This window comes from Cucumis melo, chromosome 9, assembly GCF_025177605.1.
Source record: "Cucumis melo cultivar AY chromosome 9, USDA_Cmelo_AY_1.0, whole genome shotgun sequence".
Classification (NCBI taxonomy): domain Eukaryota; kingdom Viridiplantae; phylum Streptophyta; class Magnoliopsida; order Cucurbitales; family Cucurbitaceae; genus Cucumis; species Cucumis melo.
Window position 1 is genome coordinate 19851300 of NC_066865.1, and position 27220 is coordinate 19878519.

At 34.5% G+C, this 27220-nt stretch overlaps 3 protein-coding genes, 1 long non-coding RNA gene and 2 other non-coding genes across 11 annotated transcripts in view; all 6 read right to left on the reverse strand.

Annotated features, from left to right (window-relative positions):
- Window positions 1–1194: 1194 nt before the first annotated feature.
- LOC127151058 (uncharacterized) lies at window positions 1195–2113 on the reverse strand. The gene is made up of 4 exons (XR_007823788.1): window positions 1994–2113; window positions 1744–1859; window positions 1469–1521; window positions 1195–1388 (listed from the first exon to the last, which is right to left on the reverse strand). It is a non-coding gene; the product is annotated as an uncharacterized LOC127151058 (long non-coding RNA).
- Window positions 2114–2416: 303 nt separating this feature from the next.
- On the reverse strand, window positions 2417–5183 carry LOC127151059 (uncharacterized). Its single transcript, XM_051090432.1, has 2 exons — window positions 3894–5183; window positions 2417–3663 (listed from the first exon to the last, which is right to left on the reverse strand). The coding sequence occupies exons 1-2, from the start codon at window positions 4444–4446 to the stop codon at window positions 3227–3229; spliced, it is 990 nt and encodes a 329-aa protein (XP_050946389.1). The 5' UTR covers window positions 4447–5183; the 3' UTR covers window positions 2417–3226.
- Window positions 5184–5375: 192 nt separating this feature from the next.
- LOC107992380 (pyruvate kinase 1, cytosolic-like) lies at window positions 5376–12079 on the reverse strand. 5 transcript variants are annotated; one of them, XR_007823789.1, is made up of 11 exons: window positions 11567–12075; window positions 11360–11446; window positions 10657–10803; window positions 9583–9676; window positions 9403–9472; window positions 9136–9290; window positions 8609–8683; window positions 7830–7894; window positions 7467–7555; window positions 6409–6548; window positions 6181–6253 (listed from the first exon to the last, which is right to left on the reverse strand). XR_007823789.1 is itself a non-coding variant. In XM_051090433.1 (10 exons), exons 5-9 carry the CDS (start codon window positions 9150–9152, stop codon window positions 6206–6208), a joined length of 294 nt encoding a protein of 97 aa, XP_050946390.1. In that variant the 5' UTR covers window positions 9153–9290; window positions 9583–9676; window positions 10657–10803; window positions 11360–11446; window positions 11567–12078; the 3' UTR covers window positions 5376–5617; window positions 6187–6205. The 5 variants fall into 5 exon arrangements, 1 of the variants encoding a protein (XP_050946390.1); XM_051090433.1 differs by lacking the exons at window positions 6409–6548; window positions 9403–9472 and adding an exon at window positions 5376–5617 and having other exon boundaries at window positions 6187–6253; window positions 11567–12078; XR_007823790.1 differs by lacking the exon at window positions 9403–9472 and having other exon boundaries at window positions 6184–6253; window positions 6382–6548.
- A 5911-nt stretch (window positions 12080–17990) lies between these two features.
- LOC107992375 (uncharacterized) overlaps window positions 17991–27220 on the reverse strand; it is a 48113-nt gene continuing 38883 nt past the window's right edge. For both annotated transcript variants that reach the window (XM_051090438.1, XM_051090437.1), the window contains 3 exons: window positions 22282–22356; window positions 18497–18563; window positions 17991–18223 (listed from right to left, as the gene is read on the reverse strand). The gene's annotated coding sequence lies outside the window, so the exon portion shown is untranslated. The remainder of the gene's footprint in view (window positions 18224–18496; window positions 18564–22281; window positions 22357–27220) is intronic.
- On the reverse strand, window positions 22295–22386 carry LOC127151098 (small nucleolar RNA snoR69Y). Its single transcript, XR_007823836.1, has one exon. It is a non-coding gene; the product is annotated as a small nucleolar RNA snoR69Y (small nucleolar RNA).
- Window positions 22525–22618, reverse strand: LOC127151095 (small nucleolar RNA snoR69Y). The gene has a single exon (XR_007823833.1). It is a non-coding gene; the product is annotated as a small nucleolar RNA snoR69Y (small nucleolar RNA).

The following is a 27220-nucleotide window of genomic DNA, read 5'->3' on the forward strand; positions in this document are numbered from 1 at the left end:
TTGTCAGTAGATCGAAAGATCGGAAGACGTTCTCTCCCTTTTATATAATTCAGAAAGAACTAAATATTCCAGATATATAATCCCACTGGAACGATGCTAGGCCTCTGATTCCATAATTTCCTTCAAAACAAGAAAAAGAACGAAAGGTAACTACTTTAAGGGTTCCAGAATCTCCATAATAAAGAAAAGGGCTCCCTCGCGCGATCGACCAGAGGGCAAAGTCGAAAGATCTTTCCCAACAGGCCTCATACGAGAAATCGACTGTTTCATTCTCACTATTAGTTGACTAGTCGTTTTCCAAAGACTTGATTATTCGTATAGCTTCGTGTACTTTATTCGTGCAAATTTAGTAAGAGAGCCTATGCTGCTTTCTTTATTTAGGAAGGGTGGGCAACCCTTGCACCCGATTGACGAAAAAGCGAATTTACCACTCCGTGGGGGGTCGGCCTAACTCCGACAGAATAGGTTGAGCCCTTGAAGCGCCCTTTCAGTCATTCTGCTTTGAAACTATGGGTTCAAAGACTTTGAAATAGAGAACCCCACCTTACGATCTCATCTTACCGAGCAAAGAACTGAACCTGCTTTTTCTTCAACTTCTTCATCCGCAACAGCAAGAAAACCAAGAGCTTCTCCTGCAACCACAACCTTTACCTCGGCACCTACCTATTTATTTGAGTGACTCTGGGCTTCCGGAAAGACTAGGGTCAACCGCTTCTCCCTCCTCAACGGATGAAGCCGACCCAATGAATGAAAGTCGATCTATTAGTTTGCTCCTCTCCTATTAAGTTCAGTTCAGCCTCCTCTGTACGCGGCTTAGTTAGCCTTTACCAGACAGTATTCCAAAGGTTGTTATTCCAATGATTATGTTCTAAATTTCTTTGACCCTTCTACTTCCATCTTTGACTTAGTGGAAAGCTAATATGAAAACTCCTCCAGATGGGTCATCCAGACCTCTTTGATCCTAACGAAGCAGTCTCTTCTGAACTTTTTCTTTTGAAGGAGTTCATTTGAAGATTCCAAAGAATTTAGAACTTTCTACTAATCCTAATATCTCGATCAATATTCATGGAATTTCTTTAGTTGTCAATAAGTCAAATGTGATGTGGGGATTTAAAACTTTGAGAGAAAAAGGGTGATCAAATGATTTAAAAATTAAACAAGCAAAAATAAAAATATGTTGTGATAACTAGAGCACAATCTATCTAACTAAGAATCATCAGTTTCACAACATAATAAAATACATAGATATTAGGTATCACTTCATTAGAGAAGAAATTGAGATAATAGAAATCGAAGTTGTCAAGATCCATACCTCGGGCAATGCTTCAACATGCTAACCAAGTTGTTAGAGAAAACAAAATTCATGCCTTGATGTAATCGAATTTGAACTGCTTGGCAAATAGACCAAAGTAGCGATTTCCATGTTACTTGCAAAGGTGGAGGACGAAAAGAAATAAAAACAAAATACCTATTTTCTGATGTAACCATCAGGCTTGTTGTCGAAACATATCCTTTAAATTTCTACATACAAAAGAAGTCAGGAGTGAGGTTGAGAGATTTATTTTGTAAAATTCATCACAAATTGAAAAGCAACAAAGAAGATAATCCTAGCTAGACCAATTAACCTCTATAGTTCTTTCTTCTTTCCCAAACCTTTCTTCTTATCATCTTCTTCTACTTATTAATCATTCTACCTTCAAAAAAAACTGAGAAAACAGAAACCTATGTTGTCAAGATCCATACCTCTAGCAATGCTTCGACATGCTAACCAAGTTGGTTAGACAAAAAGAAATCAAAACAAAATACATATTTTCTGATGTGACCATTAGGCTCGTTGTTGAAGCACATCCTTTAAATTTCTATATGCAAAAGAAGTCATAAATGAAGTTGAGAGAGTTCATTTAGTAAAATTCTTCACACAGATTGAAAAGCAATAAAGAAGATAAACATAACAGAACCAATTAACATTTGTGTTCTTTCTTCTTTCACTAACCTTTCTCTTCATCTTCTTCTACTTGTTGATTGTTCTACCTTCAGAAATCTTCTATTTCTTCTCTTGTGTACAATTGAAACAAAAGAGGAAAACTTTTTAGAGATCTGAGATTTGCATGACTGTAAGGTGGAGAGTGACTTAAGTTAGTCATTTGCATTTCAAGATAGAGCACCTGTGTAGTAATTAGAAAATTAACGTAGAAGAATCTCTTAATTATACAAAAAGATTTCACTTTAGGTTTCAGATCCAATTGGAATAATAATTGATAATCAACCAAGAAACAATCAACAATGGCATGAAAACAAGCAAAAAAACCTATTAAGAAAGCAAAAATTACCTCAGAGTATCTTAGAATTTTCATCGAAAATTAAAGAACCTATAAGATTACCACAAATGATTGGGAACAGAGAAAAAGACCTTTATATAGATTCAGATTCTTCAAAGAAAGAGGAATTAATTCCTAAATCCTCATCCCAACGTTTCTCCAAGATTTCAGACCCTAACATTGTTTCACTCATTCAACATTACAAAAACATGAAGTAAGAACATTTTCAAGAGTCAAAATAAGAATTTGACTCAAATAAAAAAGAAATGCAATTTCATAACAATTTAAAGGGAAAACAGACATTTATTTCCATATACAATCTCAAACTCAGCAAACTTTAATTTTCTATAAGAACATTCCACTAGAATTGCATGCATTCTACTTGACCTAACCGACTAAACTCTAAGGGCAAGGCAGAATCAGTTTTGGTTAGGCCAAAAGTGAAAAGTCCTAATCAGTTGAACTCTAAGGGCAAGACAGGTCTGGTTTTGATTAGGCCAACGGTGAAGAGTTCCCCACACAAGTTCTGATACTGAGGGAGCCCAACGCATTCTACTTGACCTAACCGGCTGAACTCTAAGGACGAGGCGGGTTTGGTTTTAGTTAGGTCAAAAGTGAAGAGTTCCCCACACAAGTTCTGATACTGAGGGAGCCCAACGCATTCTACTCGACCTAACCGGCTGAACTCTAAGGGCGAGGCAGGCTGGTTTTGGTTAGGCCAAAAGTGAAGAGTTCCCCACACAAACTCTGATACTGAGGGAGCCCAACGCATTCTACTTGACCTAACCGGCTGAACTCTAAAAGCGAGGCGGGTCTGGTTTTAGTTAGGTCAAAAGTGAAGAGTTCCCCACACAAGTTCTGATACTGAGGGAGCTCAACGCATTCTACTTGACCTAACCGGCTCAACTCTAAGGGCAAGGGGGCGAGGCAGGTCTGGTTTTGATTAGGCCAAAAGTGAAGAGTTCCCCACACAAGCTCTGATACTGAGGGAGCCCAACGCATTCTACTTGACCTAACCGGCTGAACTGTAAGGGCAAGGTGGGTCTGGTTTTAGTTAGGCCAAAAGTGAAGAGTTCCCCACACAAGTTCTGATACTGAGGGAGCCCAACGCATTCTACTTGACCTAACCGGCTGAACTCTAAGGACGAGGCGGGTTTGGTTTTAGTTAGGTCAAAAGTGAAGAGTTCCCCACACAAGTTCTGATACTGAGGGAGCCCAACGCATTCTACTCGACCTAACCGGCTGAACTCTAAGGGCGAGGTAGGGCTGGTTTTGGTTAGGCCAAAAGTGAAGAGTTCCCCACACAAGCTCTGATACTGAGGGAGCCCAACGCATTCTACTTGACCTAACCGGCTGAACTCTAAAAGCGAGGCGGGTCTGGTTTTAGTTAGGTCAAAAGTGAAGAGTTCCCCACACAAGTTCTGATACTGAGGGAGCTCAACGCATTCTACTTGACCTAACCGGCTCAACTCTAAGGGCGAGGGGGCGAGGCAGGTCTGGTTTTGATTAGGCCAAAAGTGAAGAGTTCCCCACACAAGCTCTGATACTGAGGGAGCCCAACGCATTCTACTTGACCTAACCGGCTGAACTGTAAGGGCAAGGTGGGTCTGGTTTTAGTTAGGCCAAAAGTGAAGAGTTCCCCACACAAGTTCTGATACTGAGGGAGCCCAACGCATTCTACTTGACCTAACCGGCTCAACTCTAAAGGCGAGGCGGGTTTGGTTTTAGTTAGGTCAAAAGTGAAGAGTTCCCCACACAAGTTCTGATACTGAGGGAGCCCAACGCATTCTACTCGACCTAACCAGCTGAACTCTAAGGGCGAGGCGGGTCTGGTTTTGGTCAGGCCAAAAGTGAAGAGTTCCCCACACAAGCTCTGATACTGAGGGAGCCCAACGCATTCTACTTGACCTAACCGGCTGAACTCTAAAAGCGAGGCGGGTCTGGTTTTAGTTAGGTCAAAAGTGAAGAGTTCCCCACACAAGTTCTGATACTGAGGGAGCTCAACGCATTCTACTTGACCTAACCGGCTCAACTCTAAGGGCGAGGGGGCGAGGCAGGTCTGGTTTTGATTAGGCCAAAAGTGAAGAGTTCCCCACACAAGCTCTGATACTGAGGGAGCCCAACGCATTCTACTTGACCTAACCGGCTGAACTGTAAGGGCAAGGTGGGTCTGGTTTTAGTTAGGCCAAAAGTGAAGAGTTCCCCACACAAGTTCTGATACTGAGGGAGCCCAACGCATTCTACTTGACCTAACCGGCTGAACTGTAAGGGCAAGGTGGGTCTGGTTTTAGTTAGGTCAAAAGTGAAGAGTTCCCCACACAAGTTCTGATACTGAGGGAGCTCAACGCATTCTACTTGACCTAACCGGCTCAACTTTAAGGGCGAGGGGGCGAGGCAGGTCTGGTTTTGATTAGGCCAAAAGTGAAGAGTTCCCCACACAAGCTCTGATACTGAGGGAGCCCAACGCATTCTACTTGACCTAACCGGCTGAACTGTAAGGGCAAGGTGGGTCTGGTTTTAGTTAGGCCAAAAGTGAAGAGTTCCCCACACAAGCTCTGATACTGAGGGAGCCCAACGCATTCTACTTGACCTAACCGACAGAACTCTAAGGGCGAGGCAGGTCTGGTTTTCGTTAGGCCAAGAGTGAAGAGTTCCCCACACAAGTTCTGATACTGAGGGAGCCCAACGCATTCTACTTGACCTAACCGGCTGAACTCTAAGAGCGAGGCAAGTCTAGTTTTGGTTAGGCCAAAAGTGAAGAGTTCCCCACACAAGTTCTGATACTGAGGGAGCTCAACGCATTCTACTTGACCTAACTGGCTAAACTCGAAGGGCTAGGCAAGTCTGGTTTTGGTTAGGTCATGTTTTCAGTAACACATTATTAAGCATATTCAGTAATCACAATATTCAGAAAATGGATAACATGTCTTCTACTCATTTCTAAGTTATCAAAGTATGTAGTTTAAACATATTTAAGATATTCAAATAACAAACACAATCACAAACCCGAGCTTCATGCTCAAAGGTTAGGCAGACATGATTTTCTAAGCTAAAAAACAAAGTAGGCATGGTATTTATTCTAAGAATAAAGAATTTTAAAATTTGGGCATTTTTGCCAAAATGAAATTTTCCATACGACATGGAACATGCAAGGCTATAACTCCACCCCCCACTTAGAATTTTGCTTTGTCTTCAAAGAATTTTAACCAAGATTCTAAAGATGGAAAAAAAAAAGAACAGAAAACCTTCCCTTGCTTGCAAAGGTTCCATGTTTGGTTATACGTCATTCCCCTTTATTCCTACGTAAAGAAAACAAGAATTTCTATCAAATTTTATTAAAGAGGTTAAACTAAAAATTTTAAAAAAATATATATACATAATTTAAAAGAAAGTCGTAAAATTTTGCACTGTTTAAGATCGATCATGCGACCGTACTTTCCCTAATTCAACCCGAATCCATGACCAAGGGTTTCTCAAATGCTTTTAAACCTCAACTAGAAAACCTTCAAAACTTTTATTCCATAAATCTTATATTTCTCCTTATTCAAGCATTGTCCTTACTCCAAGAACAAAATTAACCATTCAAACATGTCACTTATAAAAGTTTTATTTGTTTTGGTCTCGATATATTCAATTCGAATATAGTCTAGTAAAAAAGGGTATTATTTGTGAAAGATGGAGAACTTTTGGTGCTATTTCCAATCATTACCCAATTTAATTCTATCTAAAATGTAATGAAGCCTAGCATCAAAGACAATTTATGATTTAAGGAAGTGGGAAATAGATAAGTTTTAAAATACTATCTTACATAACTTGAAAAAAAAAGAACAAAAAACTCTTCTATTTTCAATTAAAGAAAAACACTTGCCTCTTATCACACTCTTCCTTCACTCAACAACACCACCATGCTTTTGGTCTGTCCTCAAGGAACAATCCTGAAATTGCGAAAAAGAAAGTGAAATTCAAAAGTAAGATCACAGCTGAAATGAAAAAAATTAATCGTAGAGATACAAATTTAAGCATCTTCTAATAGTACAAAAGCTGTGAAAGAGCTCTTTTCAACCTGTACAATAACCGATTGAATGCTGACCTTTGTACAAATGTGCATATAATGGACATCAAAATTCTACCCAAGAATGGTTTCTAGTGGCCTCGCATCGATGTCAAATGGAACAGGTTTCAAGAGGTCCCATTTTGGAGGGTCAGTCCTCTTCTCTAAAACAAATTTGTCTGCAAGATGTCGACGAGAGGTAAGGATGACATGATATGAAGTAATGCAAATGTTTTGAAGCGGTTTAAAGACTTGAGGTAAAGTGAAGAATCGTGACTTTGGAACATATAATGTATACTAGTTAAATAGGTTGTAAGTTATAAACTTTGTCAAAACCCAATACTTTAATCTCTAGTCTACAGTCCCGTGAGATTTAAACACGCATTTTCTAATTGCCCACCTAAACATGTTTGTTGCATCACATCCAAACCATTGATGAAACAACAAATACTCTATCCATCCACAATCGATTCCAATAACTAACATCTGAGGTCCACAAGCTGAGGCAGTTGACTCCTCAACCTGACCTATTTCAAGATTTTGGAGTTCAGGAGCAACCGTAGCAGGTTCTTTGACAGTTCCAATTACAAGTATATGTTAGAGTGATAGGAGGAGGGGGAGAAAATGAAGATCCCGTTTATAACAATTGATAACCCTAGCAGGATTTTAGAATGTTTCCCTTCTCTTTTTACTTTAAATAGTATCAAAGAAACTTTTTAGTTCTTTTTGTAGGGGAGAAACTTACCTAAAGAGACTCAACAGAGTAACAAAAGAATGCAGCACTAAATGGTGGTTATAACGGAAAGCATGCAGCATTTTCTTTGGCCATAACAGCCTCCACTTTTAGAGATATTCCTTTGTTTTACTGGTAACTTTATCCTTTCTCGACAAGGGTTTGTGTTTTCCTTCTACTTCCCTTTAATGGGCCCTTTTCTAGTCCTTTTAGTGCACTCATGACCTCACGTTAAATGTTCGTTTTCTCCAAATGAAAGTTGTTCCTTCATTAATCCATTAATGAAAAAGTAATGGAAATACCTTATACTACATAAAGCTTAGGTTTAAAAACTGTGTTTCTATCTCATACACACACAAATTACCTCAGCACATATTCTACTAACGGTTGAAACGGTTTCTACTGGATGTAATCCATGCAATGTCTCAGCCCCAAGAATAATTGCATCACTTCCTGCACACTCATGAGAAGACAGGTTATAAAAAACGTCATACAATCATACCCCCAGTCAGGAATGGAACTAAGAACCCTGATTTATACTAAATATAATGATACAATTGAACATAAAATAGATAAATTGAAAAAAGTTCAACCCAATCTTTAGCATCAGTTATTATGAGATCTGTGGCTTTAGAAGGTAGAGAGGGATTTAAAAGAACCATGACTTAAAAAATCCCTACATCTTCAGTCTTTAAACAATAGGAGATTTAAAAATTGAATAACTCACCATCAAGTACAGCATTGGCAACATCAGTAGCTACTGCACGTGTAGGTCTCAAGTTGTTAGTCATGCTGTAACAATGTAGAAAACAGAAATAATCAATCCCAAGGTAACCATGGCAAAGAATACGAGTAAAAAGTGAGCTAACAATGACTTGCCTCTACACTTTCAATCTTTGCAAATATTTGAGTTTGGTTAAGGTCACCTAGCTTAGAAAGAAATTGTCGAGCCTACATAAAAATTTAATTTAGCAATCAATATCCTCTATTGTAATGATCAACATAGTCAAATCACCCACAGCCGATCATTTGTTTAAAGTGAAGACTCAATGCAAGGAAATAATACTTCTCGAACATCTTCCACATATCTAGCATGTGACAGAGAGAGGAAGTCAATCTTGTTTTTTACTATCATGTAGCTATGATCTAAAGTCATCAGTCAGCATCAAAAAATACTATGAGCTACCAATCATGTTAAGGTTGTATAAGCTAATTGCAAGCAATCAATTAGAGAGACTTAACAGGCATAACAAACAAGAAACCAAAGAATGTTACTCTTTGTCTTTCTCAGTAAGTGTTGGAAGATCAATGTGAATTTCAGCAGCATGCAAAGTGTACATTGTACCAACCAACGTGGCAGAGTTCTTTACCACACAACCAACCTCATCTCCTTTCACTTCAAAAACATGATAAATCCCCAACAAACATAACTCAGCATAACATCATTTACCACGATTCCTTACAGTGAAAAAAAAATTGAAGATCACTACCAATATGCTCCATTACCTCCAACCAGACAGATGTTTCACTTCCAGTAAAGAGGTACTGACCAAGAAAAAGGGTGTCTCCTTTCTTAAGGACCTATATAAGAAAATTTCAAGTTTAGTAATATGAAGGAGATTACTATATAATCAATGCAGTGAAGGAAAGGACGACTATCTTTTATAAAGTTTGACTTTGCATGTCTTCATACGATGCAATTTTGACTGAGAGTAAATTGCATCAGACAACAGACACGATGTAGACAAGTAATTAGATCATTAGTATAGTCAGTTAACATTGATTTAGTTTATGATTTTAGATTAAATAGTAGTTTGGATTTATTTATTTGTTTGTTTTATTTTCTTGTATAACAACGAATAGCCACTTCTAGAAATATACGAGGGGCTTTTGAATATCAATTTAAAATAAAACTTTAATTCATAGAAAGTTTTTCCTGAACTTCAGGGCTACAGATTTTCCTTGTTTGGCTGTGGATTTGGCCTAATCTAAAATGTTCCACAAGTAGATGAAGTTTTATAGTATTTCCCAACCTTTGAAAGTCCACCATAATTTATAGGTAGCAGCTCTGAAAATGCCTCTAGTTCTTGATTGGGTGTTAGAACAACAAACCCATCTTCCTAAAGAGAGATAGATTTCTCACTTTAGTTACAACCAACATCTCAGGACCCGCTGTATCCAGCATAACCTGAAAAAAGCAGAAGAATTATCTTACTTATTCTTTGGCCAAGTTACTAAGAAAATGGTAGGAAAGTTCAAATGATAAAATATACACTGAAACATATTAAAAACGAACATACAGCACAAAGTTTCTTGGTGCTTTTAACAGCCATCTTCAAATTTTCCAAAGTCTCTTGATGGTAATACGGACTACCCCATGAAAAGTCAAATTGAGCAACTAGCAGCCACCAAAGAAAGAATAGAAAAACAAAAGTTCCCTACTTTAACAAAAGGAGAGTTGCTAAGGAAGCCAACCATACCCGACATTCCAGCCGTCAAACAAGCAGAAATAACTTGTACAGATCGAGGGTTAGGACCCAGAGTACCAACAATCTTAGTCGTAGGAAAGAAGCTCTGGAAAACAGGAGGGCAACAATCAACAAAATTTCAAGGGGCCTCAAATACAAGAAAAAAAATGCAACTTTGGAAACTAGTAGTGCACAGAAAGAAAGTAAGAGAAGTCAGTTCTGGCTTAAAAAATCCCTTTTGACTCCTTCCCAACTTCAAAGATGCAATTGAACCCCTTCAAAATGAATATGATGTGAGTGATTGTTACTAAAGGAAAAAAATAGTTTACTGATGATGAATTTAAGTAGCCTTTCCTTTGTAATTGAATGATTTAAAGAGTGATCTAATGAATGTTATTAAAACTAAATGAGGGGAGAGAAACTCGACCATGGAGAGAAAATGGACAGTGAATGAAGTACCAAAAAAAACAAACTAGCGAATACAGTCATAGTTAAAATAAAACCATCTTCAAAAGTAGTCATAACTCAACCAAATGGCACTATATTTTCTATAAACCCAACTTCTTTTCACTTTTGAAATGTTCAATTTGTGTTAGTTCCTACACACAAAAAGGTCTCAAACTCCTAAAATGGATAGAACTACGGGGCTATAGGTTATAGTATTTTTGTGAACCTAAAGCAGTTATGAAGCATAACCAAGTAGCAAACACAAACACAAACACTTGATGAAACTTCTAACAGTCACAAAAACTTTGGAAGTTAGTAGTGCAGAGAAAGAAAGTGAAAGAAGTCAGTTATGGCGTAAAAATCCCTTTTGACTCCTTCCCAACTTCCCAGATGCAATTGAACCCCTTGAAAATGACCATAACTGACTCAAATTACAGTAAAAAATCAAATTGAGTGAACATATGGGAAGTGGGTTCAATTCCTTTTACCACAGAAAACTATAATACAAGTTCTTTCACTACTTAAAACCCAAATTCCACAACCACAGTTACACAAGAAGAAGAATAACAACAAAAATGCCTCTTAAACTCCAACAAGAAGTACAGAAGAACTTGAATTCCAAAAGGGAACTTAACTTACCTCCGTTCTTCCATGGCTGAATAGAGTGAGCTAGAAATTAGAAAACACAAAGAATGAAGCTAATTTTGAGGTGCATCTGGAAGGCAATTTAAAGCTTTTGGCAGTAGCTATGTAACAGAAATTTCCAAAGTGAGCCGCCATAATCGACTAAAAAAAGAAATCAAAATGAACGAGTAATCAAAGTAATATTCAGTATATCTGAAAAACAAACATAATTATTCTGATAAACCCTGCATAATTATTCTGAGATTATAAAGATGGTGTTTAAAATTGTATTCAATTCATTTTAAAAGGTTAACCATGAAAAGGAAGAACAGTGGAGACCATGAACTACTAAAGGCATGCAATTTTTCACAGTATCATGATAAGAGACTTCATGCTTTAAGAAGTCTATGACACAAATCAAGACTATAAAGTGTCAAACATTTTTTAATCTTTATTAAAGTTTATCTTTTTTATATGCTTTAGTAATAGAACTAATTTCACTTAACAAGGTCCAAAACTTGATGATTAATCTTGAGTTTATGATTTCAACCGCATACGGAAGTCAGTTCCACCGATCTACAAAATTACAATATTCAAAATATAAAGGATGGCATACAAATTATATATAGACATTTTGGACAACTGCAACAACTTTTTTACACGGTTGCAGGGATAGGGGTGCACTTAGGTGGCAAATTAGCACGAGGAAGATAAAAACCTTCATTAGAAGCCGAGTAACATCTGCCATTGTGGATACACACACCTCTGTTAAATTTCCTACACCAGATTTTACATCTTCTCTAATCTGTGAGATGATTCAGCATAAGACCAAATTAATTTTTCATATTACAGGAAAATGTCATTTCGCCACCAAAATTAAGACAAAAATATACCAAAAACCCCATAATTACACCAGATAAATTACCTTCGCAATAGAATCAGACAACCCAGGGATGGAATTCTCAAGAACGGTCTCCATACTGAGCTTCCGCTTAAGTGGGTCGGAAGAGGGAGCAGGCTCTTCACCTTAGTCGGCGAGGGTTTGGAATCGGGAACCGTGGAATTGGGATCGGACGGTGAAGCATTTTCTTTGGAAGACGACGTAGGTTTCCGAGGGGTCTCCCGCCCTTGATTCCGGCGCCGTTAGCGCTAGGAATAGAAGATGGCAGTGGATCGGCGACATGGGTATATAGCAAAATAGGGTTTCTTGGGTGCATGCTTCGTTTTAGAGAATGGAAATTGAGAGATAGGAAGAGTGAAGATGAGGAAGACGAAGGAGACAAGAGAGCGAGAGAGAAGGGGAGGAGGAGAGAGAGATTTGCAGTTGAGAAGAAAGACGAAGGAATTAGAAATGAGAGAGAAGCTGTGAAGGGAGGGTTTTCGAAGAAGAGAAAATAAAGTTCTTTTTGAAATTTGAAGAAGAGAAAATGAAGTTCTTTTTGAAATTTGAAATAGTGTAATATGACTTGTAACGTATAAAAAATAAAACATTTATTTATAAACATAAATAAATTTAAATGATTTGTGATTTTTTTTTAACATCTCGTCCAAATTACACATTCTTTATTTTAGTTCAGTATTTATTGGAGCAAAAATAGAACTAATTTAGAATAAATAATTCTAAATAAATAAATTTAAATGTTTTGTGATTTTTTTTTTGTTTAACATCTCGTCCAAATTACACATTTTTTATTTTAATTCAGTATTTATTGGAGCAAAAATAGAACTAATTTAGAATAAATAATTCTAAATAAATAAATTTAAATGTTTTGTGATTTTTTTGTTTAACATCTCGTCCAAATTACACATTTTTTATTTTAATTCAGTATTTATTGGAGCAAAAATAGAACTAATTTAGAATAAATAATTCTAAATGTACTTAAACTTTTAAAAGATTCAAAAACACTTTTTATCGTTACTTTTAGATTGAAACCGTTGAAGTTTTATTTTAAAAATACCCTTGAACTTAAAAAAGTTCAAGAATATTCTTATTAATCTAAATTTTATATCAATTTTATTACAAACTAAAATAAAAAATTAAATTTTAAGTTAAGATCATAGTCTTAATTTTATTTAACTATTAACATACCATGATTGATCGAAATCCAACTAATGTTTATAATTATTGTTGTTATTAACATAGTTAATTAATTGTCAAATAAAAAATATATTTGACTATTAACACTTTTTTTTGTTTGACTAATTATAGTATGTTTTAAGGTAAAATTTTCAGTTTGGAAATTTACTCTGATTCTATATGAATAAGAAATATTTTTCTAAAAATTATTGACTATATAGTATCGAAGCCATTCGTAGTGGGTGGTTTTCTTTTCCATTAAGGCTTAAGTTTAGGTCATCATTGAGTAGTCGTTTGTCGACACTGTCGAACTCAAAATTATGTTAAAACTGCTAAAAATATTTACAAAATAGAAGTCTATTCGATAGTTTCGAGATTCCACTTTCATGGAAATATTAATTTCTATGGAAATTTCAAAAAAAAAAGTGATGTAAGTTGTTATAATTAATTAATGAAACTTCTATTGTGACTTAATTAGACTATATATGATTGTCATTTATAATATGTACGACAACATTTAGATGTCCATTGTAAATGGATGTGTAAAAATTGATACAAAGACATAATTTAAAACAAATGGAAAACTAATTATACTACCAAATAATATAAAGTTTAGAAATATTTGAAAGTGCAATAATGAGAAAATTTCGTGAAAAAAGTTTGAATAATGTTCAAAACAAATATAGGCTTTTTCTATATCTGGTTATTTTCAAAATAAATTATTTTATAAATTAAAATTTTGGGTAAAAAATAAAGCTAAAATTTAAAAAAAAAAACATAACTCTTAAAAAAAATTAATCATAGAATTTTAAATATGTATCAGAACTATAAATTAAAAAAAAAAATTGATATAAACTAATATAGTTAGTCATGAAAATTGAATTTTTGTTGATATGCATAAATTTCTTGAAATTTTGAAATTTCATTTTAATGGAGAGAAATAGAGTATCTCAAAATATTCTCGAAAATTTGAAGTTTCATCAAAATTGGAGAAAAAAAATGTCTCCCAACTAAAATTTTGAGCCCTTTAAAATCTCAAAATTTTGAGATTTTGATGGAAATTTTAGACCATAGTTTGGATTGGGTACTACAAGACCCGTTGGGATATGTTCATCTTACTGGCTTGAAGTTTTTTTTCTCGTTGTAAGAAAGTAAAGATTCTTGGAAGCAATGACAATATGCTATAAGATGGTGAGTACTCCTTCTCCTAAGATCTCAAAAATGAAGGTTAATTTCGATTGTTTTGGAGGTTGTAAATTTGCTAAATGATATGATTTCGTCAACAATACAAAAATGTTTTTCTTTTGACGACCAATCAGAAGTTGTTGCTCTCTTTCATGTCACTCAAAATAAGGTGACTCACACTTTGTTATATATAAAACTCGATCAAAAATCTAAATAAATAAATAATAGATGTGTCCTCACCATCAATTTTGTCTCTTTTTAACTTTCCAAATTCTTGATGCCAACAAAGTTTGTATGCCCCTTCAACCTTCTCCATGGCCTTCCATACCAAGAAAAAGCATCCAAAACCCAAAACCAGATGAAGACTCCTTTCTTGGGATCCTATCTTAGATTTGTTGGGTTATTCCATTTTTATTGATGTGTTTTAAAATAAAATTATAAATACTATTGTTTTTTTCAAATTTTATTTACTAAAGATTTAAAAGACAACGTTCAGACTTGAAAACTAACAAAAAAAAATGTAACTTTTAAAATTTTGGTTTTTTTTGTCTTTTGCAATTTACCTAAAAATTCAACCATTTTGTTTAAAAATTTGCACATCAATTATAAGAAATGAGAAGTAAATAGACTTAATTTTCATAATAAAAAATGGTTAACAAATAGAACCTTCAAGATTATAACAATAGCTACATATGATTGATCTCCTAATTTTTGAGTTGAATTTGATTATGATGTTTGGTAGAGTTTGTTAAGTTTGTTGCTTCCATTCTTTTTATTTATTTATTTCAATCAGTTTCGTTTATATATTCTTCGATTGTCCTATGTATGTTATGTTGGTTTGTTTGGATTTGTCACCTCTTTTGGTGGGTTGATGGAAACATAAACAAAATAAATAAATATGTTATGCATGTCAAAACAATTATTCAAGTTTGAGCTTAAAATTGATGCAATTATTCAAGTTTTAGGGTTAAAAATTGGTATAACCGACAAAGATTATTGCAAAAAATGATTTTCTTCCTTTTTTATAGCATCTAATTTGATTTTCTTTTGACATTAAAAAAAAAAATTACAACCTAATTGGATGACATTAGAAAAAATGTTTTTCAAACATGATTTTCATTTTCTAATGTTCTTGTCCACATTTTCTAAAAATTACTTTTTTTATATACAAGTGTGTGTCCGATTTGCTAGATACTTAAAAGAGTTTTATTTATGTGAATTATAATGTTGTAGACGGATGGAGTTATTGGAAACATCGTAGGGAGAGAGTTAACCAACTCAACTTCATCAACATTTCAAATGGGTAGACCAACCATTATTGAAGATAGTTAGCCAAACACCACTTAAGTTTTTGAAATGTAATATTTCTAGTGGTAAATTAAACAAAAGTTCAAAAGGATATTGAAAAGTTGATTAATTTAAGATTTTAAATATATTATTTTGATGGGGATATGAATTATTTTTGTTATGTTTGCGTTTTTTTTGTATTATGAAAACTACATTTTTTTATTAAACTTACTAATATTTTTTGAATTTATTCGTATTATTAATTTTAAATCTTTTTTTTAAATTTGTGTTTGTATTTCTTAATTTATTAATTTATATTGAATTTGTTTTAATTTAATCAAAAACGTCGAAAAAATATTTGAACAATCTAAATGTCGTTGTGAATGTTTGAGCAAAATATTTTAGGGAAAAAAATTAGAAATTAAATATTTTAAAAATATATATATAAAAAGGAATTCCCGATGTCGTGTCATGCGTTGGCATAAAGCCCGTCGAGAGAGGAACACTTGATGCCACTTTGGCCGATGCATGTCACGTCGTCGGGAATGTCCCTCCCGACTCATTTCTCCCAACGATATTTCTGACGCCGTGAAAAACGTTGGCATATCCTTTTTTGACGTTTTTTTCACTTTCCTGCATCAGGAGTACCTCCGTCTCGTGTAGTGCAACCTGGAAGTAATATTGTTTGCATCGGCCATTATAATTACTCTACAACTCTTGAGAACTTCAAGTCTTGGAGACAACTCAAGAGTCAAGAATATAGTTACCCCAATTTGAAAATAGTGAAGGAATATATGTTTTGCTCTTTACACATTGCCATTTATATATTGAGAGAAAATTCATTCCTGTAGTAAAAAATGACAACCTTTTAAAAATCGACTTGGTCATGGTACATCACCTTGTCCTTAACCCATGATTATTGAGAAGGAAGAAAAATCACGATATTTTTCTTCTTATTATTCTATCGAATACAATAGATACAATGAGGGATGGAGGATACAATAAGGAGTAAAAAAAGAAAAGATTTAGGAAGTAGGAAAAATCTTCCATATACTTTCCAAAAATACTCTAAGGGCCAAGTCCACTAATTCTAACGATATATATTATTTGTTCCTAATCGAATGATGATAGGTATTGCAAATTTATGTAATTTTTAATTTTGACAAAGAATGTTACAAATTTTCTAAACCTTTGGGACAATACTAATTGGTGTCTCTCTTCATTGCATAAGTTAATTTAATTTTGGGTAATTACACTTATATATCCAAATGGTTTAAGAATCGATAAATTTTGGCTCTTATTTTATTTTGGCTCTTATTTTATTTTGACTCTTTTTGGGACATTTTACAAAAATGAATCGGTCAATTTTGGCTCTTAAGTTTTATTTCGAGTCTTTTTAAATAAGATAGATGTTATGTTAAGTTGCCCAAGATGCACATAAATACTTTTCTCGATTGTGGGGGGGGGGGGGGGGGGAGTGTGGTTAGAAGTTGAGAAAACTTAATAGATTAACATAATCTCCAACTTGGATCTTTAAGTCTAATTTTCTTCTCCTATTTGCTCAGACTACGTTTAGATGATGAAGACCAACACATACATAAGAAAAAAAATAAAACAAGATCATTGAACTTGTAAAGTCAAACGGCCATTTGATCTAGTTCTAAGTTGAGTTAAAGTCTATTATCCTCATATAAATCATAAACTCACACCAATAGTTGATAATTAAGGTAATAGTTATTTAAAATGACAATCAAAATCTTTGCTAGTACTATTAAAGGCCTTTGATGTCGGTTTAAAAACGACATTAAAGACCTCTTTAATGTTGATTTTCAACCGACATCTTTGATAGTGTTATTGAAGTCTTTTAATGTCGGTCAAGCTTTAATGTCAGTTTAAAACCGACATTAAAGCCTTGTTTTTTGGTCCACTAATTTATATTTATTTAATTGTTGCATTGTTTTCCATTTTTTATAAACCATAGATAAATATTTTTCTCACGGCAACAAATCAATAAAATTAATATTATTTTAGAAACTATAATATTTGTTTTTTACATTTGTATACACAAAATGAAATCTTAATATTGTGTTTATATATATACATTCTACAACAATACATGAAAAAAGATCCTAATACAAGACTTAAATAAGAAATCCTGAACACCTTCTCAATCTTCAACCTTCAACGGCCGCCTGACTATATATCTACACATCGCTTAGCTTTCAATCTATATGACTCTAATCATTCTACAAATAATACATTACAGGAAAAAAGGTCTATGATAGCTCACTAAAAACACTATTGTAGACATTTTATAGCGTTTTACCGAAAGTCGTGATAGCCCACATTATTAAGAGTCTAGATTTTTAATAGAGTTTTATAAAAGCTACAAAAAGTATGCATTTTGATAGCGTTTTGGAAATGTTATAAAAACATCTTTTTAATAGCGTATTATTCTATTTATGTGATTTATGATAGCGTTTGTTTAATGCTGTGAAAAACGTTTTATAGCAAGTTTAAAAAGTTGTTGATTGTTTATAATAACATTTTTTAACAAATATAAAAGTTTAATCATACATTAAAATGAAAGCTATAATAACGTAGTATTTTCACATATTTTATCTATAATATACTTTTTTAAATATCACTATTCAATTCTCAACATCAACATATAATATCCATGCCGGTTATGTGAATGAAATCCATTTAAAAGGCAATTGTTCATATCTCATACATTGTTAGCTAATAAAATGTCAAATAACAAAAAATGATCCTTATAATATAGAAAGAGTCGTACCATCAAAATGTTATTTATGTTATTTTCATAAAAGATTCGTATTGCCCTATACAAAATGTTATTTATGCGATTAAGTATTCTCACAAAAGATAGTCACTAATATCATTCAACCCAACACAATGATCAACCTACCATCCGTTGTTACAAAATTTGTTAGAATAATCTAAATAATTAAAGCTTGTTGTGTCTTGATCAGATGACATTCTTAGGCTTTGTACAATTGCTCTTTTATCAACCTACAAAAAAATTTATGAGCAAAAACTAAATGAATAATTAAGTTTTATACACAAAGATTTTAGTTGAAAAAGCTAGCTAGAAGTTAACAGTTAAAGAATGTACATACTAAGTTGCAACTTCCTAAACTTTTTTGATAATACACAACTCATACATTTCTAAAGGCAACACAACAACTAATGAAAACATCTTTAAATGTTTCCTTTACCACAACCCCTCCAAATCATAAAGTAACACATACTCAACAAATTCTAGTTCAAGAAACACAAACTTACTTAAAGAAGCTAGAAACTCAATGACTTGGATGAACTTGGCTTCAAATACAAACTTAGATTCCACAACCTAAACCAAAATACAAAAATGTCAAGTTAAAATGGGTTCGATTCACATAGCAACATTTTATCAAATAGCTCTAAGCAATACATATACAGTTGTGAAAATTGAACCTCAATAACACATAAGCATGTCCTGTGCCACTCACATTTAACTTGAATATGCAATATTTGTTCTTGCCAATCAAGAATAATAAATCAAATTTTTAATCTCTCTATCTAAATTGTTCCACTCTAGAACAATCTACAAACATCGTAAGGATTTACGAGATGGGTAACTTTTAATTCCTCATCACAGACCAAATGCTTAAGGTACAAGTCTATGAGCAACGGTATAACAAGAAGCGTCTCCATTTTAAAACACCATCTAGAGATGCAACCCATACCTTGAAAATCAAATAGGGTAAAAGATAATTAAAGCAAGCCAGTATTCGAATTGGAAGAGAGTTTTTCCATCCTAACCAACATCATTTTCATTCGTCGGTATTATAAAAAAATCCATGCAAGTAGGATGAGTAGAGCCATTGCTATGCTATATCTGTGCAAAGACAACCATCCATTGACAGTCAAATATATTGAAAGAGGCCCAATTGGTATAAATATGAGTTAGGTTGTGTTTATAATTACAAAAAAAAAAAAAAAAGAATGAAAGGGAATATCATGTAGAAGCAAAAAGACTAACCAAGTCCCAAAAGCAAAAACATCCCTGTAAGTTATGATCACGGAATAATAACCAACCAGAACAAGCCAATGTTATAACCAAATGGGGAAAGCCTAAATTCATATGTAAGAGACACGGAATTACAATCAAATGGGGAAAGTTGTGGGAAATCTTTCAACACAAATTAATTTAACTTGTTGGGCTAATTCACTCTCCATTTCTCTGTAATAATGATTATAAAATGACAAATTACAAAATTAATCATTAGACAAGAATGAATTAAAATGAACAGCATAAAGAGGTGATAGCAAATGGTAACCATTAAATATTCGTTAACCTTTTCTTCAACACAACGGTAGTGAACGGAGAGACAAAACTTGTTATTCTCCACCTTAGCTCTTGGAGTTGATTTGGTTTTTTCAACCAGCTCTTTGTAAACTTGACAAATTATTATTATTATTATTATTATTATGAGCTGATTAAATAGTTTGTCTGTCTGTATTAAATAAAGAACTGGATGATATAAAACATTGGCCAAACATTCTTCCCCAAACAAAAAGAAGACAATAGAGATAATCCAACACCATTGGCATCCCGACGACTCACGACGACTCTAGTAAAATTCCCAGAATCCACAAACGACGAAAACAAAGCAACTCCGATACAAAACAACATGGAGGATCGTACAGGGGGCGATGGAATGAAGGAAACTTCGATAGAAAGGCTTAAAGTTCCATAATAAACCAGAGAAGAAGACCCAGAAACCCTATTAACCAACGATCTCTTAACGAATAAACTAGTAGCAGAAGAACAACATTTCCTCCACATGATCACGTTTGTCAAGAGCTAAAAAATAAGAAACAAAAATTGAAAGCTCAAGCTTTGGCAAAACTAATTCACAAAGGTTTACTTGGGAGAATGGAGACATTTAGCAACTAATTATGTACTAACGAGAGACTTACAGGATCTAATCTCCAACAACTATGACCAATACAGTGAGTGAAGGAGCAAAGGAGCGCTAAGTCCAAATTCTTGAAGAAGAAGAAGAAGCACAACTGATCAGTTCGTCGAATTGAGGAAGAAGGCGCAGAGACTATGTTCCAATCGACGCTTGTGGAGAGGGTTTTTGGGCTTTGTGGGTTTTTTTAGATTTCCCCCGTGTATTGATTTTCCCTTTAATCTTACAAATATTCCCTATTTTCAATTTCCCATTGTTTTTGCTGCCCAAATTTTAGGGGTTTTAATAACTTTTTTTCTAAGGGCTATCCTATGAAGCAATAATAGGGGAAGTTTGTTGTAGTGATATCAAAATAAACCATTTAATCTTTAGAATCCTAACAAGCACTACAAGAACATACAACATTTAGTAGCTAAAACGTCACTAGGACTGTAGCTGTATCTGCATAGCTAAAACATCACTTGCACTTCTCTGCAGTTCCAACACCTCTGATATTTTGAGAGTAAAGTTTTAACACTACTAACAAGCAAAGAGGTACGAAAGAATATTTACCAAGTGTGGGTTAAGGAACTCAGTAGCAAGAAAAGCTCAGGCATAGTCATTTCATCGATTACTGAAATATCACATTTCCATTTTTTCCCTTTATAGCTCATATGGAATTCCTCCCCACCCACCCAAAAAAATAAAAATAAAAATAAAAGAAAATTCCCTTGGTCTCTTCAGTACCCATTTCTTGTTTTCTAATTCAAAATAAATTTAAGAAATAAAACTTCTTCCTCAAAGTTATTGGAAGAAAATTTGACTCAATATGGCCTACTCTTTCAGGTAGGCATGGGGCTTCCAAAGAGAGAAAACTAAATATCATTTGGCAAACTGTCAACTAGAAATGTTCTCCAATTAACAACCCTTTGAAAGTTGTATCTATTTCCTTTTCTCTTTCACCTGGGCATTAAGCTGTTGGGTGTAGTGAACTTATTGGCTTCAAAGTTATAGTTTAAGGGAGGGAGGAGTAGAAATGGAAATGTAAGTTGTAACATCTAAGAGCTAGCATAGGCTATAAGTATTTGTAGCATGTGTGTGTGATTTTTTTGCTTTTTGAGTAAAAGAAACATTTGATTGATAATATATAACGGGTGTGAGATTTTTCGGTAAAAGAAACATTTGATTGATACTTCATAGAAATTTGGTATAGACAAACAAATATAAAGGCAAATGAGCAACCAAACAACAAGCTGTGCAACAATTGCACATTTCTTAAACACCTTCATTCTTCTGAAAACTTTTGTATTTTTAGTTGTGATTTATTAACAGCACAGTAACAAAAATGCAGTCACCTAGCTTTATGGTGTGAAGATAACAAACATTTTCCCTAGCGCAACAAAAGATTACATGATTCTATAATTGACCCGTTCAACAATGAAGTTTTAGAAATAGACAATTTCTAACAATCAGTTAGAGCTCCTGACTTCCTTCAATTACATCATGTAAATTCCACATGTACACTGAAAGGCATCAAACATGCTACTTTTGGTAAAGGAAAAATACGATGATTAAGATTAAGAATACAGTAGGCCATAGATTATGTTAGGGGTTTCTACTATTTGTAGACAAAAGAAATGCAGCCAAAATACCTAAACTAAATTTCGGGGATGCAATGCAATGCCATCAAAGCTTTTATCGACTTTGAACCAATCTACTGCTATGAGCTTGATAAGAGGATCTCCTAAAACCGACCACATGAACCAATCTACAGCGAAAGATAACATATAGTTTCACTTGATCATATAACATTTTATAGCAATTCACAAGTTTTACCTGAAACCACCCACATGTAAAATTCATAGATAAACACTTGCATTTTCCATTCTAAGTGAACCATTTGCATTTGAAACCCAATTCAAACTCTCAATAATCTAGCCCAGAGAAACTTAAAATATAACATAAAGTTTTACATGATCATACAACATTCCATAGCAATTCAAAATTCAGGCCTCCATGCATAATCAACAATTTGGCAATTATTGTCGAGCGTCAAACTAACAAGTAAAAATAACAAAATTTAGGATTCATAAGTTCATTACCCAAAACCGAAACTTAAACTATTATTACCTTTGTCTTTGGACTTTAGGCTCAGATACTCGATGGGTAAAGACTATTCCCCGATGTACAAAAGATCTCATCGAGCTGGGATTATCAAACATCATCAAAGCAGAAAGACCAGCCATCAAAACCAATTAATTAGTGAAAAAAGAAAAAAAAGGCATTAATAAAACTGCTACCGATTTAAAACAGATTTGAAAAGCGTAATCTAGAGAGAAGTGGAAAACAATGTAAAGAAAATCTAAAACTGGACTTTAGGCTCAGATATTTAATGGGTAAAGACTATTCCCTAACCTACAAAAGGTCTCATCGAGTTGGGATTATCAAACATTCTTAAAGCATAAAGAAAATCCATCAAAACGAATTAGTTAAAGAAAAAGGAAAAAAAATTAGGCATTTATAAGCTGCTGCTAATTTAAAACGAATTTGGCAAGCAAAATGCAGGGAGAAGTGGAAAATAATCCCAAAAAGACTCAAAATCTGGACTTTAGGCTAAGATATTTTATGGGCAAAGACTATTCCCCGATCTACAAAAGGTCTTTTAGGACAAAAACACAGAGAGAAGTGAAAAACACTAGCAAAGTAATCTGCAAGTTGCACATAGTAATTATAGAAGTAGATTGGTGTTAAGTTCCAATAAAAGCTCTAAACAATAGCCACACAAAAAGCATTCAAAACAGTTTATAAAAGAAACAAAAATATTAATACAACACACAGTTGGATGAATGCATTAGAATTGTTTGCGTTTGAAAGAAGGAGATGCAACAACTTACATACTCTCTTTCTCCATGGTGTTCGAAGCACTTTGTGAGGATTTATGAGCAACAAATTTGCAGTTAACGTCAGAAATCCACAAACACTCCAAAGAGTGATATTGTTCCAATATAAAATAACAAAGTGGTCAAGAATTAAGGAGTTATATAACTAAGTCTTAGCCATACCTAGGCAAGAACTTGGAGTCTTTGACTTGATTAAAGTCTCAAGTTTCAATATTCAGGAAGCTTAATACAAAAAATTCTTGATGTTGTGGTCAAATTTTGTGATGGGTGCAGGTGTCTCGAAGAGCTTGGAATCAATTACTAAACACTACTCACCATCGCTTCATTTATAATCTATTAAGATATAGTAGCAAACAAGTTTGCTCCTGTGACTAAGTGATCTCCAAGAGGATACTAACATTAACAATAATATAGACTAGTCATTTCATCAACTTGATGGGGAGAAAGAAGAAACGTTCTTACTAGACTTTATGGATGAATTTTACAAATCTCCCACCAAGGTTCAGAGATGAGTTTCAATTAAAAAAACAAGGGTACTTCACCTGAAAGATTCTCTAGATAACCTAATAGAACAACCTAATTTTTTCTTTGGCAAATACCAAATTCATTCTTCATCTGGATTACAATGAACTGGAGAAGATCGTGCCATGCTCCTCAAACATGGATCAGAAAGCTAGACTTTTAATTCGTAAAGAATTTCCCATATCCTTCTTACAATCTACGCTGATTGGACATTAATATTCATAAAATGAGAAGGCATCCTGCACTTTTACTTCATAAGAGGAAACTATTTTACATCATATTGAAACAATATGTCATGAAAAGATACAATAGTAGAAGCAGAGTGAACTTGTTTGTACGCAAAAAAAAAAAAAAAAAAAAAAGCAACGAGAAAAAGACAGTTATGAGTATACAACTAATGGAAAAATGGATAAATGGGAAAATGGAAATACCTAGCTTTGGCCAAGGAAAAATAGAAAAAACAACTATAGCAGCAACCAACCTAATCAATAAACCTACAAACAACAACCACTTCCATTAAGATGTTAAAACACACCATTTTCCATGAAAACAAATATACATACCTCAAAGAATCATCATTATCTCTAGCTTTCGATTTCTTCTTGCCAACTGACTCTACAAGATGAAGTATAAGAAGAAAAGGGTAACTAACATTTTATTCAAAGAAAATGACTTGCCCGGCGGTGGTGTCGAGCACAATGGTGGTCAAAGAAGAACTATTTGACGACGACAAGGTACAGGCTGGGCACGAGCGACGACAGTGGTGGGTTATACGGTGACTGGGCACGAGAGATTGCTTCTAACGATGGTGGCAGTGGCAGCTGTGGGAAGTCTCGACAAGTATTTTGAGCAACCTAGATGGTAGATTCATTGGCACTTTCTAGTTAGAATAATTTACCTTATTGGGGACAAGTCTGAATATATCCTCAAGCTACCATCTCCAGACCGATGATCAGATCTAGCAATTCAGCTGTATTCTTAAAGAATATCTGCATCATTTTGTGGACACAAGACTAAAAGAATTGGGTTCAGCTGCTGGATGTGACCCAATTCTGTTTCAATGCTCAGACGTGTTTATCAACCGGGAGAAACCTGTTTGAGATTGTTTGTAGTAGGCAACTTGTATTACCATACCTTGGTGATCATCCATGTTTGGGGAAGAACCCCAAACTCACAACTTTATTAAGGAATGGAAACAGATGACAGACGTCGCTCAAGAGCACTTAGCGAAAGCCTCGAGGCGGATGAAGAAGTGGACAGATAAAGTGTCGCCCCCTTGAGTTTTGGGCATGAGATTAGGTCCTCATTAAATTGTGACCAAAACAGATTCGATTTCAAGGACAAAGACCAGCGGCTTGTCAGAAAATTTGAGGGACCAGTGGAAGTGCTTAAAAGGGCGAGGAATACATCTTATAGAGTGGCGTTGCCCACATGGATGACAATCCATCCAGTAATTCATGTGAGTAACTTAAAGCCCTTCCATCAAGATCCCAAAGACATGTAGCGCAATGTCATAGTTCGACCAACCATCGATCTCAGTCATAAAGAAGACAAAGATGTTGAAGAAATCTTAGTCGAGGGAGTAAAAAATGGCTAAAGACCCACAAGAAGGAGCCATAAGTACCTGTTAAAGTGGAAGAACCTTCACATGGAAGAAACCAGTTGAGAATGAGTCGAAGACCTAGAAGCCTAAATGTAGAAGATTGAAGAGTTCAAGCTTTGCTAGTCAATAGGGACGTTAACTATTTAAGTGGGAGAAAATGTCACGAGCATGCTTGTTTAGAACATTGTTTTCCTATAAGTCGCATGCCCAGATACCCCTAAAATCACCATATCTTTATGTTTTGTACTTAGTTTAGTCTGTTGCTTTCCTTTTTATGTCGTCGACCTAGGGTGTGATGTTTCAACATTTTCATATGCAAGTCTGTCAAAGCTAAAAATGTTCAAAATGTACTATAGGGGAGATATAATAGTTAAATCCCTGACCAAGCCTTGTCGTACTCTTTGCAATCATAGCTTTCTTTGCAATTGATAGCCTTCAAAGCTTTCTTTAGTGACGTTTTCAATGAATTTCTTTCTCTTACAATTTATAAAATAATTTTCTCAAGAATGTGAAGGGAGGCTACATCTTACCGTGAGTTTGTCCGCGATTTTTGGATTTTGCACGACTGACCTATTGATTAAGTAAAATACGTGTTGTATAATCACCCGTCTTGTGTTTAAAAGGTCGTGATTGTGACACAACGTAATGCCATGTGTCACAAGCATGCTTGTCCAAGGCGTTATTTGCGCATGACCGCATGTCCGAACATCCTCAAACCACCTTATCTTTATGTTTTGTACTTAGTTTAGCCTATTGCTTTCATTTTGTTGTCGCCAACATAGGATGTGACATTTCAACATTTTCATATTCAAGCCTTATTGTACTATTTGCAATCTAAGCTTTATTTGCAACTGACAGTCTTCAATGCTTTCATTAACGATGTTTTCAATGCTTTCATTAACGATGTTTTCAATGCTTTCTTTAACGATGTTTTCAATGCTTTCTTTAACGATGTTTTCAATGCTTTCTTTAACGATGTTTTCAATGCTTTCTTTAACAATATTTTCAATGCTTTTCTTTCTCTCTCACGTTTTATAAAACCATCTCTCTCAAAATGTGAAGGGAGGCTACATAGTACCGCGAGTTTGTCCTCAACTTCTAGATTTTAGACGACTGACTTGTTCACTGAGTTAGACCAAGTGTCGCACAATCACCCGTTCTATGTTTGAAAAGTTGTGATTGTGAAAAATGGTATCAGAGCTTTGTTAGCTCCTTGGCTAAGCGAGACGCAAGTATGTCGATTTTTAAACAACTGTCGAAGTTGCAATCTGAACGGAATGATCAGAGCCATACCGAGGCTAGCTGACAACTTTTCAAGCCTCCTTGCAGTGATCTAACGATTCGGAGGGAGAAACAAAAGCAAAAAGAGAAGATGAGGGGGATACCCCTCGAATGGGTGCATTAAAACTCATATCGACAATCCAAAAGAAGGCATCTCACCAAAATGATGCTTTTGAAAATGGACTCATGTTTGTCGACGCAATCATAAACTCTAAAACCATAAAGAGCACCATGGTGGATTAAGGTGCAACTCATAACTTCATTTCTGAACAAGAAGCACGTTGGTTAGAGTTGAAAATCATGGACACAGACAAGATGAAAGGTTTGAACTTCGAAGCCTTGCAAATTTTTTGGGTATAAAAAGGGTATCTCTAGAATTAGGCGAACAAAAAAGAGACGTTGATTTAGTCGTCATCCGTATGGATGACTTTGACGTAATACTTGACATGAAATTTCTCTTACAACATAAAGCCATTCCCATGACACTAGCTTAGTGTATGGTACTAACGACCCATAACACGACAGTGATCCAAGCTAAGATCAAATAAGTGAGTGGGGTGAGAATGATTTTAGCCCTAAAACTAAAAAAAGTCCTCAGTAGAGAAGAAACAACCTTCATGATAATCCCGTTGGTGGTTGAGCAAATAGAAACTTGGACTGTCCTAGTAGAGATCCAGAAAGTTCTAAATGATTATGTTGATATCAAGCCGCCTAAGCTGTTCGAGTCTTTTTTAGTGGTTCGAAGGACTCAGAAATTCAAATT